At 32.6% G+C, this 14,227-nt stretch overlaps 2 protein-coding genes across 6 annotated transcripts in view; one reads left to right on the top strand and one right to left on the bottom strand.

Annotated features, from left to right (window-relative positions):
* Positions 1-14,227, bottom strand: part of LOC105210619 (general transcriptional corepressor trfA) — a 137,721-nt gene that overhangs the window by 93,335 nt on the left and 30,159 nt on the right. The window lies entirely within an intron of this gene.
* Positions 2,632-3,308, top strand: LOC128919738 (uncharacterized). Of its 2 annotated transcripts, none has more exons than XM_011181680.3 (2): positions 2,632-2,891; positions 2,975-3,308. In XM_011181680.3, exons 1-2 carry the CDS (start codon positions 2,750-2,752, stop codon positions 3,124-3,126), a joined length of 294 nt encoding a protein of 97 aa, XP_011179982.2. In that variant the 5' UTR covers positions 2,632-2,749; the 3' UTR covers positions 3,127-3,308. The 2 variants fall into 2 exon arrangements, with proteins under 2 accessions (XP_011179982.2, XP_011179981.2); XM_011181679.3 differs by having other exon boundaries at positions 2,637-2,891; positions 2,963-3,308.

The following is a 14,227-nucleotide window of genomic DNA, read 5'->3' as shown; positions in this document are numbered from 1 at the left end:
TGATTATCTACGAAGTCTCCATTTAGCTGAATTTGACTCAGCGATGTTCCAACTCTATCTCTCTTAATTCGTCTAAAGAATAAATTTTATGGAGATATGCAAAACCTTCGTGGTGGCGATAAACACCTCATTCAACTATTTAACTGTAATTTCTGATCGGCGAGTAACTTTCGGAAGTTTGGAAATTAAACGTGTACGCCAAAATGGAGAATACGATGAATGATCCAACAATTCTTAGCTTAGTCCGCCTAATTTGGTCGTGTCGACGGCGATTGTTTGAGCTGGTGCGTTGTCATGATGGAAGTAGAATTTTTTCGTTGCATAATGAGATCCTTTTCTGCTTCGGATTGGCCCTAAATTCGTCATACTAGAGCCCTGTGATCGTTCTCTGAATAGTCGACGATTTAAAACGTAGCTTTTGAGTTCCAGAAAATGGTGGGCAAACCCTTTTTGTTCGATAATATAGTTTTCTTCTTTTTTGGAACAAATTCTTCAGGACAAGTCCATTCATTTGACTTATCTTTAGGCTTTAGCCAGTGCCATATTGTCGTCAGAGGACTTGAAACGACACAGAAATTCGATTAAAGGGTGCAGAGTGAAGTAATCTCTTTTTATATTTTTCTAAAAAAAAGGTCCAACTCTTTGAAAATATTTATTATTAGCAATAAATACAAACTGACCACTGCTTAAAGAAGATATATATGATTTTTGTATTTTTTGTATACATACATATTTGCAACATATTCAGCGATATCGCCAAGGCATGCTTAGAAATACATACATTTACTGTCATACATACACATATACAGTTGAACTTCCCTAACTCGAATCACCATAATCCACAAAACAACTTCGGGTTTAGTTTTAAGTAGATACGTTAAAACATGTAGTCTGTAGTTTCGTTTATTGCATTTTGCTATTTTTTGACTCTTGACGTCTGTATCGCATGCCTTTATTACATGATTTATGCAATCCATAAGTGAATTAACATATTTTTTGTTTTCCTCCACACGATATAGAGGGACTCTGTTAAAATTCTGCCTCGATGGTAAAATTTTGTATTATGCCCTGGTCGAACAGTTCGATTTGTGGAAGGAAATTTGTATGAAATTTGACCTTTGACCTCTTGCCAATTTAGGAATTCAAGTTGTGTACAACTTCTAGTTATAGAAGTTTGAAGTTCAACTGTATTTATTATGAGCTTGTCCACTACTGAAAATATATATTTATTTCTTTTTATACTCTCGCAACAAATGTTGCTAAAGAGAGTATTCTAGTTTTGTTCACATAACAGTTGTTTGTAACACCCAAAACTAAACGAGTTAGATATAGGGTTATATATACCAAAGTGATCAGGGTGAAGAGTGGAGTTCAAATCCGAATGTCTGTCTGTCCGTCCGTCCGTCTGTGCAAGCTGTAATTTGAGTAAAAATTAATTGATGAAACTTGGCACACTTATTTCTCGGCACCATAGGAAGGCTGCTTTCGAAAATGAGCAAAATCGGACCACTGCCACGCCCACAAAATGGCGAAAACCGAAAACACATAAAGTGCCATAACTAAGCCATAAATAAAGCTATGGAAATAAAATTTGGTGCGAAGGAGGGGGCATATTTGGATGTAATTTTTTTGGGGAAGTGGGCGTGGCCCCGCCCCCTACTAAGTATTTTGTACATATCTCGCAAACCAATAGAGCTATATGGACCAAACTTTCTGCAGTCGTTTTTTTAGCCACTTCCTAATACAGTCCAAAAATGAAAGAAATCGGATCATAACCACGCCCACCTCCCATACAAAAGTTAGGTTGAAAATTAATAAAAGTGGGTTAACTCATTAACGAAAAACGTCAGAAACACTAAATTTCACATAAGAAATGGCAGATGAAAGCTGCACTCAGATTTTTTTTTCAAAATGGAATATGGGCGGGGCGTCGCCCACTTATGGGTCAAAAACCATATCTCAGGAACTACTCGACCGACTTCAATGAAACTTGGTTTGTAATAGTTTCCTTACATCCCAATGATTTGTTGTGAAAATAGACCAAATCGCTTTACAACCACGCCTACTTCCTATATACCAGAACTTTGAAGACGATCTGAATCGTTTACTTAACAATATATAAAGTAAGTACTACTGAAGATATCGGTGCAGAACTTTGCACAAATATTATGTTAATAGTGTGGCAGCCCCATTCTAAAAATCGCCGAAATCGGACCATAGGTTTTTAAGGCCCCATATATCGAACACGAGGACCTCGGTGCTTCTAAGCTAATATTATGGTTTCCAACTTTCAATGAAGTTTATACAATATATATGATGAATATGTGAGTCAAATTGTGTATTATATAATATAAATAAAGTTAAATAAATAAATTGCGAGAGTATAAAATGTTCGGTTACACCCGAACTTAGCCCTTCCTTACTTGTTTATATACATATTCGAAACTTATTCAGCGATATCAGCAAGACACGCTGAGAAATACATTTGTTGTCATACATACACGTATATGTATGTGAATGAACAATAAATAAATAATTTATATATTTACAATTATTGCGATAAAAACCAGAGTAATGTATACATACATACATAATCAGAATGCCCGCTGTACATTAGTGAAACGTATAAAAGCGTCGAGCTCGCAAAATATTTCGTTCGACAACGACCGTCAAAGTCTGCACAAGTGTTTCAATTTAAGCTCAGTTAAGAATATTATTAAAAAAAAAAAAAATAATCTAATAATTCAAAATGAAATTTACGATTTTACTATTGACATTTTGTCTGCTGCAAATATTTCAAGTTCAAGCCCGATATGTGGACCATGATAGGCCGCTATTATTTCCAATTCAAGACCGATATGAGGACCATGATGACAATCCATTAACTTACGGTAAGTATTAATTACACTAATCGTATTTATGAGCAATTTTGTAAAATCTATTCAACACAATCAATGAACAGGTGTTATAATAGATTATATAAAAGTTGATACCACGACAGAAGAGGATACTGTTTCGGACGAACAAAAGAAATCTATTTTATGGGTAATACGAAATGGCCATAGAAAAAATAATGACGAAATTAAAAACGATGGCATCCCGCTCTTAGTGGAAAGTAAAGACTAAAACGATAACATAAAATCTGACTCTTCAAATAAAAATAATAAGAAGTTTCAATCAAAATTGCATTCAACGACAAATCATCGCCGTAGCAAAGTGACATAATACCTAATTATGAAATGTATGAAAGCTGAAATAAATAAAATTTACTGTTTCATAAAACAACAACAAGTTGTTACACAAAAATATTTCAAAAATGTTTGCTTTTGCTTGCCACTTCGGACATTTCGTAGCTCCGTCGTTCAATATGTTATAATTGCCGTCGAAACGATTGTCTACGATGTCAGCTAATGGTCGATACGGGAATTATGTATGCTCCGTAAATGTATGGGAATCTCGTAAAGTTAATTGTGTCGGGATTTATTTGAAATGTCGCTTCAAGCAAGTGTCTACAAGGTTGATCTTGGGTGAAAACAAAGCACTACGCTATACTATTTAACTGTGTGTTTTGTCAATGCTGTTGAGCATATCAAACAACTATTTAGTTTTCTTGGGACTTTTAGCCTTTGAGGTTATGTGTTCTCATCAAAAATCAACGCTTATGACTGGACTAATTCGAAGAATATGCAGATTTTGGGAATGTTTATATTTCTTTACAGCTGAGCTGAGCGACTTTTTTATTTACTGTGTACTTCCAGTATGTAAAAATTAGAGCTCACTGAGAAATTTGTAACGAACAGTTTTTGGTGATTTATGAATAATTAAATTGAATTTTTAGCAGCGGATGCTTATGCAGCTGAAATAAGAGACACATTTACCGGCACATTTAATACTATGCTCTATTTGCTCGTATAAGAAATGGTGAGTACCCTGTTGGAAATTGCTGAGATAGAGTGAAGGAATATGCGATCAATTTCAAGAAATTCAATGAATTAAATTCAACAAATTTCAAAATATTTTGTTAAACAAGAGGTTTCGGGGGAGAAAATACACTAGATTAAATTCAGATATATATAAAAATAATTCCAAAAGCAGCTCATCATTAAAGCATTATCAGTTTTTATGCGTATGCGAGTGTATTTTAAAGATGCTGTGGCTTAATTAAAAGATGTTCATCAATAACTTGCATTCACTTTTTCCCCAGCCACTTCACACACTTTTGCTTTTATTCGAAACATTAATGAACATACCGACATGCAGGCCGGGGAGCACTATGAGCTATGAAACAGTGCTATTCTTGTTGTTTTAGCAATTTCATAGCAACAAATAGAAAGCAAAATCTTGTTTTGAACTATGGTTTGACTCTTCAGCAGCTTGAAAATTTGTTTTTGGCTTTTGTAGTGTAGTAGTAGTGTATTTTTTCTGACTACGAAGAAGAAGAAGAAATTATAGAAATAATATATACAGTAGAACTCCAATTATCCGAATTAATGGGGACCGGGACCCATTCGGATAATCAAATATTCGGATAATCGGATTTTTTTTTTTAAATTGCCATTGGAGAGAATAAAAGCTACGTTTTGACATTACACTATTTTTTTATTGAATTAAATGAAAAAAACATGAAATTTTCACATGTTTTAAATATAAATAAAATGTACTTATGTACAAGTTTAGAAATAAAAATCATTGTTTTTTAAACATCTCCGTCAATGTAAGCTGTTTTGCGGTCTTCAATCGTTTTCGGGCAGCCAGGTCACGCATTCGCTTGAGCAGTTGCAAGTGGTCACACTCGGGCTGACGCTCCATCCACTTCAAAGAAGTCTCGAGGCCGACAAATGCTTCACTAGCTGATGGTCCAGCGTCTACTTCAACATCAGCAGAAAGTTCTTCTTCCACTTCCACTACGCGGGGGGAAGTCAGTGTAGGCACAACGGCAAGTTAAGACAAGTCAAGTCAAGTAGGACGCGCAAACACTGGCTTCGCGGGGTGAAGAATAATAGCGCACTTAGACTTTTTTGGACAATTTTTTGTGATTCGGATAATCGGCGATTCGGATAGTCGGAGTTCGGATAATTGGAGTTCTACTGTATTTTATAATATACATTTTCATACATGAAAGTTAAATTCAATTCCGAATAAATCTTTGAAGAAAAAAATGGAAAAAGTGTGGAATTCCAACAAAAACAATCAACGAAACAACCTTTTAGTACCAACTGAGTATGTCTGTGCATCTTTATGTAAATACATAAATAAGTATATATATATGTATGTATGTAAGTATGTGTAGATTCCCATCCCCACTGCCACATTCATTGATTAACTTTACGTTTACAACTCAGAAATTCAAATGCCAAACTTTCACTTTGCTATATCACTCAAGCACTTGTTGTTGACAAAAGTTGCCAGTTGTTGTTGTGGTTGCTGTTGTTGCTGCTGCTGCGCACTCGATTGTCAACAGTCAGCAGCAGCAGGCAACAAGCGCACCAACTTTTCACTTCTACGCGCCAAACAACGCTCAACTCAGGTGTCGGCATGGAATGCACATATGAATGTGTTTGCCACTGATGCTTCTTCTTCTTCGCCTTCTTTGTCTTCTTTTTACACATTTTTCTTTCACATATTTTATTTATTCTTGCATTGTTGCTGCTCAGCTACTGTTGTTGCTGTTACTGTTGCTCTCACATATCATCTTACATGCAGGTGTATTGTGTTCGGTTATATGGGTGTTGCGCTTTCGTTTGTTGTTATTATTGTTGTGTGTTTGCTTTTTTTGCAATGCATTTACCGTTTTTAATTACCACTACTGCAATTACTTCCTTGGAAAGAGACCAAATGATTTGCTAGTGCCAATAAAAATGCATATTTCTAATGAGTATGCAGCATGAGGATGATACGTTTGTTGTTGTTGTTGTTGCATATTAGTATTCTCATCAAACTGTGGCGTTGAATTAATTTCCGTAAACTTTCATTTGCTTCCAGCGCATAATAATTTGGTTCAAACTCATTGAAGCCTTTGAGTAGAAGGGGTGTCTGAGAATTGATGAAAGGCATACTCTTCTTACATTAACGTTTAGTTTCAACACTTGAGATCTTAATTGAGCCAAGTACAAATGTTTAACACGTATTATTAAAAAAAAAGTTGAACAATGTGGATAAAAAACTCACGAACCTTCATTCGTTCAACTTAAAAAAGCTTTAAGAAACCATTCCAACGTTCCTTAAAACAGATCCATAGCTCTGTTTAAACATCTGCCTAATTAAGGGTTAATCTTTAGGATAATTATCTATGGATATCTCTCAAGATCTATCCTTTCAAGATCACTTCATTATAATAATACCTTATAAGTTCGGTTAGGAGTCCTCCTTGATATTTATAAGTATTTCAGATCCAGTTCTTAATGAAGCTAATGTACGTTTAACCCGATTTTTTTTAACAAAATCTCATTAAAATTTCTTCTCTAACCACGCTTTTTGTGTACGAAGCACTATAGCAAATCAATAAATTCGATAATAGTCATAACTTCACACTTAAAGTAATACACCCCTTAAAGTATATTAGATTTTCAAAAACGGAGCCGACCTTTTGGTCAGGGTGAGGGTAGCTAAGAGTTTTTCGTGAAATCTTATTACTTGCCTTAGAACACTAATAGCTTGATTTTGTCATATAGAATACTAAAAATACGATTTTCAAATACTGAGGTCTAACCAAACCTTTCGGGTGCAGGATCAAACACGAAAATTTTCAAAGCTTCGTAAATTTTCATGAAAAATAATTTCGTAAAACATTGGACCTGTTTCTTAAAACATTGGATCATTGACGAAAGTGTTTTTTAGACCTCAGTCTGAATGAATTTTCGTATCAATCCCATTTTTAGCATTAAATCTCAGTTCATAAAGGTTTAGGTGATTATAAAAGCTATATCATACTGTAACTAATAGGTTAAACTGTTCTTAGAAACCATTCTTTAGTTTTTTTTACCCTTCCTCTCCTCTCGTCCTCTGATAACTATAACTAATCAACCCTATTGTTAGGCGTCTAATAGATTTCAATATTAGATATAAGCATATATTCTTGTAGATGATTACCTTTCCAGATTCTTTGCTTAAGAATCCATATGCCACATGATTATTTGCAATACCACAACCACAAATTGCTAATTTTCATTTGAGCTATGTGGTCAACTCAATGACGAACATATTCAATACACAATTTTCTCCAGGAAAAAACAAAAAACAAAGAATCAATACAACAAATTTTCACTTTTCCAACCACAAAAACTGTAAAAAATGAAAGTGACTTGTGAAGAATGAGTCAATGAAAAGAGAAGAGTGTTACTTGTGTGATAAATGCATGAAAGTAAGCAACTTGTAGCTTTTTTGTATTTGAAACTCCCTGCGGTAAAATACACTACTCAGCACACCAAGCGCATAACCAAATACAAGTGGGGAAACAATGCTAACAAAAACAAAAACCAGAGTCACAAGAAGAAAATAAAATAAAAAAATGCCGGCAATAGAAATTGAAAACAAAGAAAAAACGACAGATGCATACGAAAATGTGTGCGCTGCAAGACAATAGAAGCGTGAAAAGAAGCAGCTAAGTAGATAAAATCGTGCATAAAAAAAAAAATTAGAAAAAAAAAGATTTCATATATAAGTATGCAAGTAATAGAAAATGGCAGCAAGAAAGTTACGTAGCATTGATAACTAAACCATTGCAACTTTCATGTGGCAACAATAGCTGATGGAGAAGCAGAAGAAGCAGTAGCAGAAGCGCTACTTTGATGTGGAATAATGCGAAATTTGCAATGCAGAAATCTACAGCTAAGTGTTATTGCTAGTGAGTGTGTGTGTGGGTGTTGTGGCGTGACAGAAATTCCATATTCCAAGCACATGTGCTGGTCAAAAACCAAAAAACCAAAAACAAACGTCGGAGGTGAGCAAGTCGCCAGAAGTGCATAGAAAAGAAATCAAGCTGAAAGCGTCGAAGTTGAAAGTGGTGTTAGCAAAGCTAAAAAAGATAATATATTTAATGGAAAAAAACAAAAAAAAAATGCTTAAAACTTAAAAGCAACAATTTATATAGAAACTGAATGCTTATTGTTGCTTTTTCGAATTTTTGCAAATTTTATTTCGGGCTAGTTGTGCTGACCGCTGACAGCCGCCAGCGTCATCAACACTAACCAATAACGCCTTTTGTATGCAATTCACTGCATATACGGCGGGTGGTATGGTTAACGGTATTGAGGTTAACCGATTGCGGTGGCGACTCTAATACATGCATACCAACAAATGTATAACAAGCAAATGCTGTATACCTATAAAAACAAACACATATTAGAGCAACATATTGTAGCACATATCTTTCTCACACTCTTTGCTTGCGGTTTCGATGGAAGTATGCAACTTTTAACATATGTACAAATGTATGTATATGTATGCAACTGTTTGAAACAAGTGCAACCGCAACATGTCTGAGCAAGCTTTCATATATATAAATATAAAATCGCTATATATAAATAAATAAATATACAAAAGAATGTTAAATGTGTGCGTTTTTGCATGAAAAAAGAACTGATAATGATATATGTATGTACATGCATGTGGTTTATTGTGCTGCATACAAAAATGTCTTGTATTTTTGGCATTTAAAAAGTGAAACTGTTATTCATCACAAAGTGAAATAATAAAAACCACAAATAAAATTGAGAACAACAGTTAATTCAAGGTTTATGTGTGGTGAAGCGGGTTTTTTTCTTGACTTACTTTTATTTGTTTCTTGATTTGTTTCATTTGCACCCGCATACATGCTTTCGTAGGTATGAGGTCATGCAAGCTTGGTGAATTGTGTGGTGTAGAATGCAGTAATTAAAATACAATTATAATTTTCTTTGAGTTTGCAATACAGAATATCGTAAATGTAAGTAAAAATAAATAGTAATAATATAATTTTATTAATAATAATAAAAAAAGAAAAAAATATTTAATAAAAAATAAAAAAATTATAAAGAAAATATAATTAAATAAATAAAAAATTGTATGAAAAATTAAAAATTAAAAATATACATAAAAAAAAATTAATTACAAATAAAATATTAAAAGTTAAAAATAAAATAAAAAAATTTAAATTTCTTGTTTTAGAAAAAACAATAAGTCTAAATACTAAGTCGTTTTAGACTCTTAATAATATTTAGAAAATTATGATGAATTGTTAGAAAAAAAGTATCGTTTGTATGTAAAAAATAGAAATGTTTGAAACAAGTAAACACATATTTTGACAAGAGAGTTAAGGGGTTAATTGGGTTTCAAAGACTAAAACCAAGGGTATTTTTACAAATTCATTTTTAATATATACAATCAAATATTTCATTTAAATAATTGACCCTATCAAAGATGCATATTTAAACAGTATTTTGTGAAATTTATATTTAAATATTCCGAAAAACCAGCCTTTGACATCGCATCTCCCATGACATGTCCAAAAAAAAAAGGTTTTGTCATGGACATCATAAGTCATGATTGGTTCATCTAAAATCAATAAACCAAAAATATTTCGATAGTACATGGATAAATCTGGTTAATGAACGAAGGAAAAAAGAAAATATTGAAATTTGAATTTTTGACAGATTTTTAACCCAAAAAAACTAATTTTTTTGGTTTTGTGGCTCGAAAAAAAAAATAGATGTAATAAAAATAAAAAAATCTTACTTTCATTAACTAATTTAAATTTCAAAAAAATCGCATCGCATAACTTTTTGAGATTTCTTGTCCACCGACTTGAAAAATTGAGTTTTGAGATAAACGCGTTTAAAGTTTTCCATTTCTATTCACCATGGGCGGAACTTTCAAAGCATATATCTCTTAGAATATGTCTCGGATTGATTTTATATTATTTGATAAATTTTTAAACTATTGCGCTATTTAATAAGACAAAAAATTTTGTTTTGAAATTTTAAAATTTTGAAATTTCAAACCCACCAAACCTCTTAACAATATAAGTTAGTTCCAGATGGAGCTGAAAAAGTTTCAGCTGGAAGTTTCGTTTCTTCGGGAATCAAACATTAGAAGCAGAGATTACAATGTTCACCCAGAACAATAAGTAGATAACATCAATTCCAAATAGAACGGATGATATAAGACTGATGAAAGGAGAACTAAATAACAGAATTGAGCAGATTTCGTGAATTTTGAAAACAAAAAAATAGAGAGAAAATGAAGAATACGATTAAAATGGAGAGAAACAGAGAAAGGAAGCAACTACTCTCGTGTTGGAAACCCAGGAAATATCAACAACATCTGATCATTTAAAAGTTCAACACCCTTAACCCTTATATATGTTTTTCGGACAGTCGATTTCTGGTAACACAAAAGTCAAACAAATATATTTTTGGTGAAAAATATGAAAATCAGACAAAGTTGAAGTATATGTGTATGTAGTTTCAAAGTCAGTTCTTTGTAACCGGAATGCATCTGGATTTATATCCGGACAAGAACCGCCAACTCAAAGACACCATGCAATTTTGCAATCTCATCAAAAAATATATATATGGCATGTGTAATCTTGTAGAAAAATTAGTAATCTTGGTCGTTTTCAAACAGCCATCAAAGGATTAACAAGTTCAAGAAGTGAAGGGAGGTACAGGGTATCAAATGTATAAGGTTCTGAAATGGTGCTACTGTTTCCAAAAACGAAAGTTAAAATTCCTCGGAAATAAATGAAATATGATCGATGGAAATTTGTTTGTATTTACGTATGGAGAGAGTATTAAAAATATTGCTTAGCTAACAAAAATCCTTGAAATTTAGTAACTAAAATAATTATTGTAATTTTCCTAAACATTTAATATATGTATGTATATTTCAGTGATTAATAATACCATTTTGTATGGAGACAAGCTGTGCTTTCCAAGCACACAAAAATTCCTATTAAAAAATATCTAATACATACTAGTTATTTAAATTGAAATCAACACGCTTACTAAAGAAATTTCCTAACATAAATTTCTGTAGCGCTGAAGCGACAGCGACAGCGCATCGCATGTGCATTTCTTGCTTTCATCAATTTCGCTTCTCATTATTATAATATTTTTTTAGGCATTTATTAAGTTGGCATGCATACGCTAATTAAATCGAAGCTTTCACTGTCAAAAGCGTGTCGAGTGTGTGCTGCTGGTGACTGTCATGTGTGTGGTGTGGCGCGGCGCGGCACTACTTGGTGTGGCATGAAATAGCGAGACGCACCTCAAATCGCACCGGCAGTGCTGCGCAGAAAGCAAAGAGATGCTATGCGAACCTAAAATATTTCTTTAGTAATAACATTTTACAAATATACATACCGTACATGCGTTTACTTATCTATGCAAATGTTGGTATGCGCCGTAATTGCAGTGGTGGCAGTGGCAGTTACAGACACCTCCGAGATTTTGCAAATATTTTACGTCAACAATTATACTTATATATGCTTATATGTGCAAATATTTGGGAAATAATAATTCGTGCAATCAAATGTTGCCAATCCTAAAGCAAGCACAGCGTTTTGCTTTCTGTGTCTTATATATTATTTTTCGCATGATATATATTTTTTTGGAATTTTTTCTCGCATGCGATTTATGTAATGAAATTAGTATGCGCTTTGCCAAAAAAAAAAAATAATGAAATGGTATTTTTCTCTAAAATTTCACCTGTAATAATATTTAATTGTTCATCGGCATGCGAAACAGCTACCAAAAATTAAAATGTAACCATTGCGATTTTCATTTCCGTCAATCAAATTGATGATTGCAAAGCAAATAAAAAAATCAAAATTAATATATAAACACAAACAAATGTTTATACAACTGTAAATAAGTAATAAGCGGGTCATATGTAATAATTTGTAAAATTTTTACGCCGACACAGCGCACAACATCTTTCAGGTAGTCATACATATGCCCCCTCTTACACAGTAGTCGCAATCTCGAGTGTGTGTAGTAGGTGAAAGACATGTATGTGAGTATGCGTTGTAGGAAGCTGGCTACGGTATGTCTGAGGTGTGGCCCAAACTAAAACATAATGATTGACTACTGATTTTTTGTGCGTTTAAGTTGTGTGGCGGCGCGCCGGCGTGTCGAATTTATTTATTTTTTACTTTAATTTGTGTCTGTGTTTTTTTAAGTGGCTACACATGTAAGTCGAGTGGAAAGTAGTGATTTGTCATGTATGGATTTGTAAGCGTTTTTAAATTGTGTGTCCGAAACAAATTAGTAGGGTAGGGTAGACCCTTACATGGAAGCTGTTGTTGTTGTTGTACGCTATTATATCTATACCTATGAGGAGAAATATTAAACTTAGAGTTTCTTAAACACCTCAATAAACACATAATCTTAAAATTGAGTTTATGAACTAACAGCGTAGCAGCTGTAGGCAATCGGATGAGATTTCAATCTATTTTGAGCAATAACTATTTCACAAAAAATATCCTCTCATTAAATTCTAAAATCAAGAGAAAAGGTTAGTCAAATGGAATATGAAACCAAATCAACACAAAAAAAAAACGATTATTTTTCTTAAGATTCTAATAAAAAAATAAAATTTCAAATCCATAAATTTAATAAATATTTTTGGAGAAAAAAAATTTGAAATTCAGAATTAATTTTCCCAACTTCAGTTCTTGGTCAACCACGGCGTATACGTGCTAAGAATCACTTTTACATATTCATTATATTAAGTATGCTCAAATCTACAAATCGTAAATTTCAAGCTACAAATCTCAAAAATCAATTACAAATTCAGCGCTTTACACTTAACATATGCTCGTAATTGAAATTGTTGCCTTGCAACAGTTGGCATCAACTGAGCCATACTATAAGGCCTTGGTTAGGCGATCAATTGCCTTATTTATAGCGCTGCATATCTATTTCAACAACACATGTCAAGTGAAGTGAAGCGTAAATTTTTCTTCCGCGATATCTTTTTGATGCGGATTGCTTGCGTTTTTTCTGACTGACTTCAGCTTGTAAAATCATTTCTGGTACGCTGACATCTTGCCCGAAGCAAGCAAGACAGTGGGACGATTTTATGCAGTTTACAAGATTAAGGAAAATTCATAAAGAGAAAGAGGGAAATTAAAAAAAAAAGAAATTTATTGAGAGGAACAAATTTTAAGCGAAATAATTTTTTTTTTTTTATTTCTCTAGATACTTCTTTATTTTATATTTTTATTTTAAACTTTTATTTTGTAATATTTATTTTTAATTTTTATTTTTAAATATTTGAATTATATTTTTTTCAAAAAAAATTTTGAATAAGTACAAAGTTCAATTGTTTTCAAGCTTCCATTGATTTCAATTAAATATTTTCCTACTTGAAACATAACTTCAAAAGGTTAGTACTCAGCACATATTTAATATATAATTATGCACGCGCATAGCATTTTCCCATTACAAACACTAATTAACTCTTATGCAACAAATAAGCAATAAACCACCGACGCATTGCGCCATAGACACACTAATGTTTGCACAACCACGAACCAATCAACTTCAGCAACAAATCAATCAATACAACAAATAGGTGTACTCATGAAAGTAATATCATAAATGTATATTTGCTTAATATTACAAGGTACTCGCATTATTACTTACAACATAAGCAGCTTTTTAGCTTATTAAAAAATAAATAAAAAAATAAAAAAATTAAAAAAATAAAATAAAATAAAAATAAAATGTAAAAAAATCGAGTGCGAGCAAATAAAAAGTTTCCTCAGCTCAAGTTAATTGCTTGAAGCTCATTTAAGGTAAAAATTGTTGTATAATCAGTGGTGTTAATCAAATTAAAAATAAAAATGTAAGTATTTACAACTACTCCTCACACCTTTCATAAAATATTTGTACACCAGCATGGCGATTGACAGCGACGTCAATGCGGAAAGCAAACTCACATGGCTTTTCATACAATTTAATACATATTTGTCGGTATTTGTAAGTATTTACATGCATTTAATAAGACATTGCGCTTACAAATGTGTGTCTGTATGTTGACAAACTAGTTTAGTTAAGTTTTGTCATCGATACCCCCAATGTATGGCTTCGTAACTTCTGGGCCAAACACGCATACCTTTTAAGATTAAGTGCAATAAATGTAACGGGCGGGTGAATTAATGCATATAGATATATATAGTATATGTGTATATAAGTGTATAAAATATTTTTATATGTTCATCAATGATTTTACTGTGGTGTATTTT

Source organism: Zeugodacus cucurbitae, chromosome 5, assembly GCF_028554725.1.
Source record: "Zeugodacus cucurbitae isolate PBARC_wt_2022May chromosome 5, idZeuCucr1.2, whole genome shotgun sequence".
NCBI lineage: Eukaryota > Metazoa > Arthropoda > Insecta > Diptera > Tephritidae > Zeugodacus > Zeugodacus cucurbitae.
This window is presented reverse-complemented; position numbering and strand designations above follow the sequence as displayed.

Coding starts and splice junctions, on each gene's coding strand:
- LOC128919738 (XM_011181679.3), top strand. CDS start 2,750: ATGAAATTTACGATTTTACTATTGACATTTTGTCTGCTGCAAATATTT. Junction 2,892..2,962: donor TGACAATCCATTAACTTACG/GTAAGTATTAAT, acceptor ATCAATGAACAG/GTGTTATAATAGATTATATA.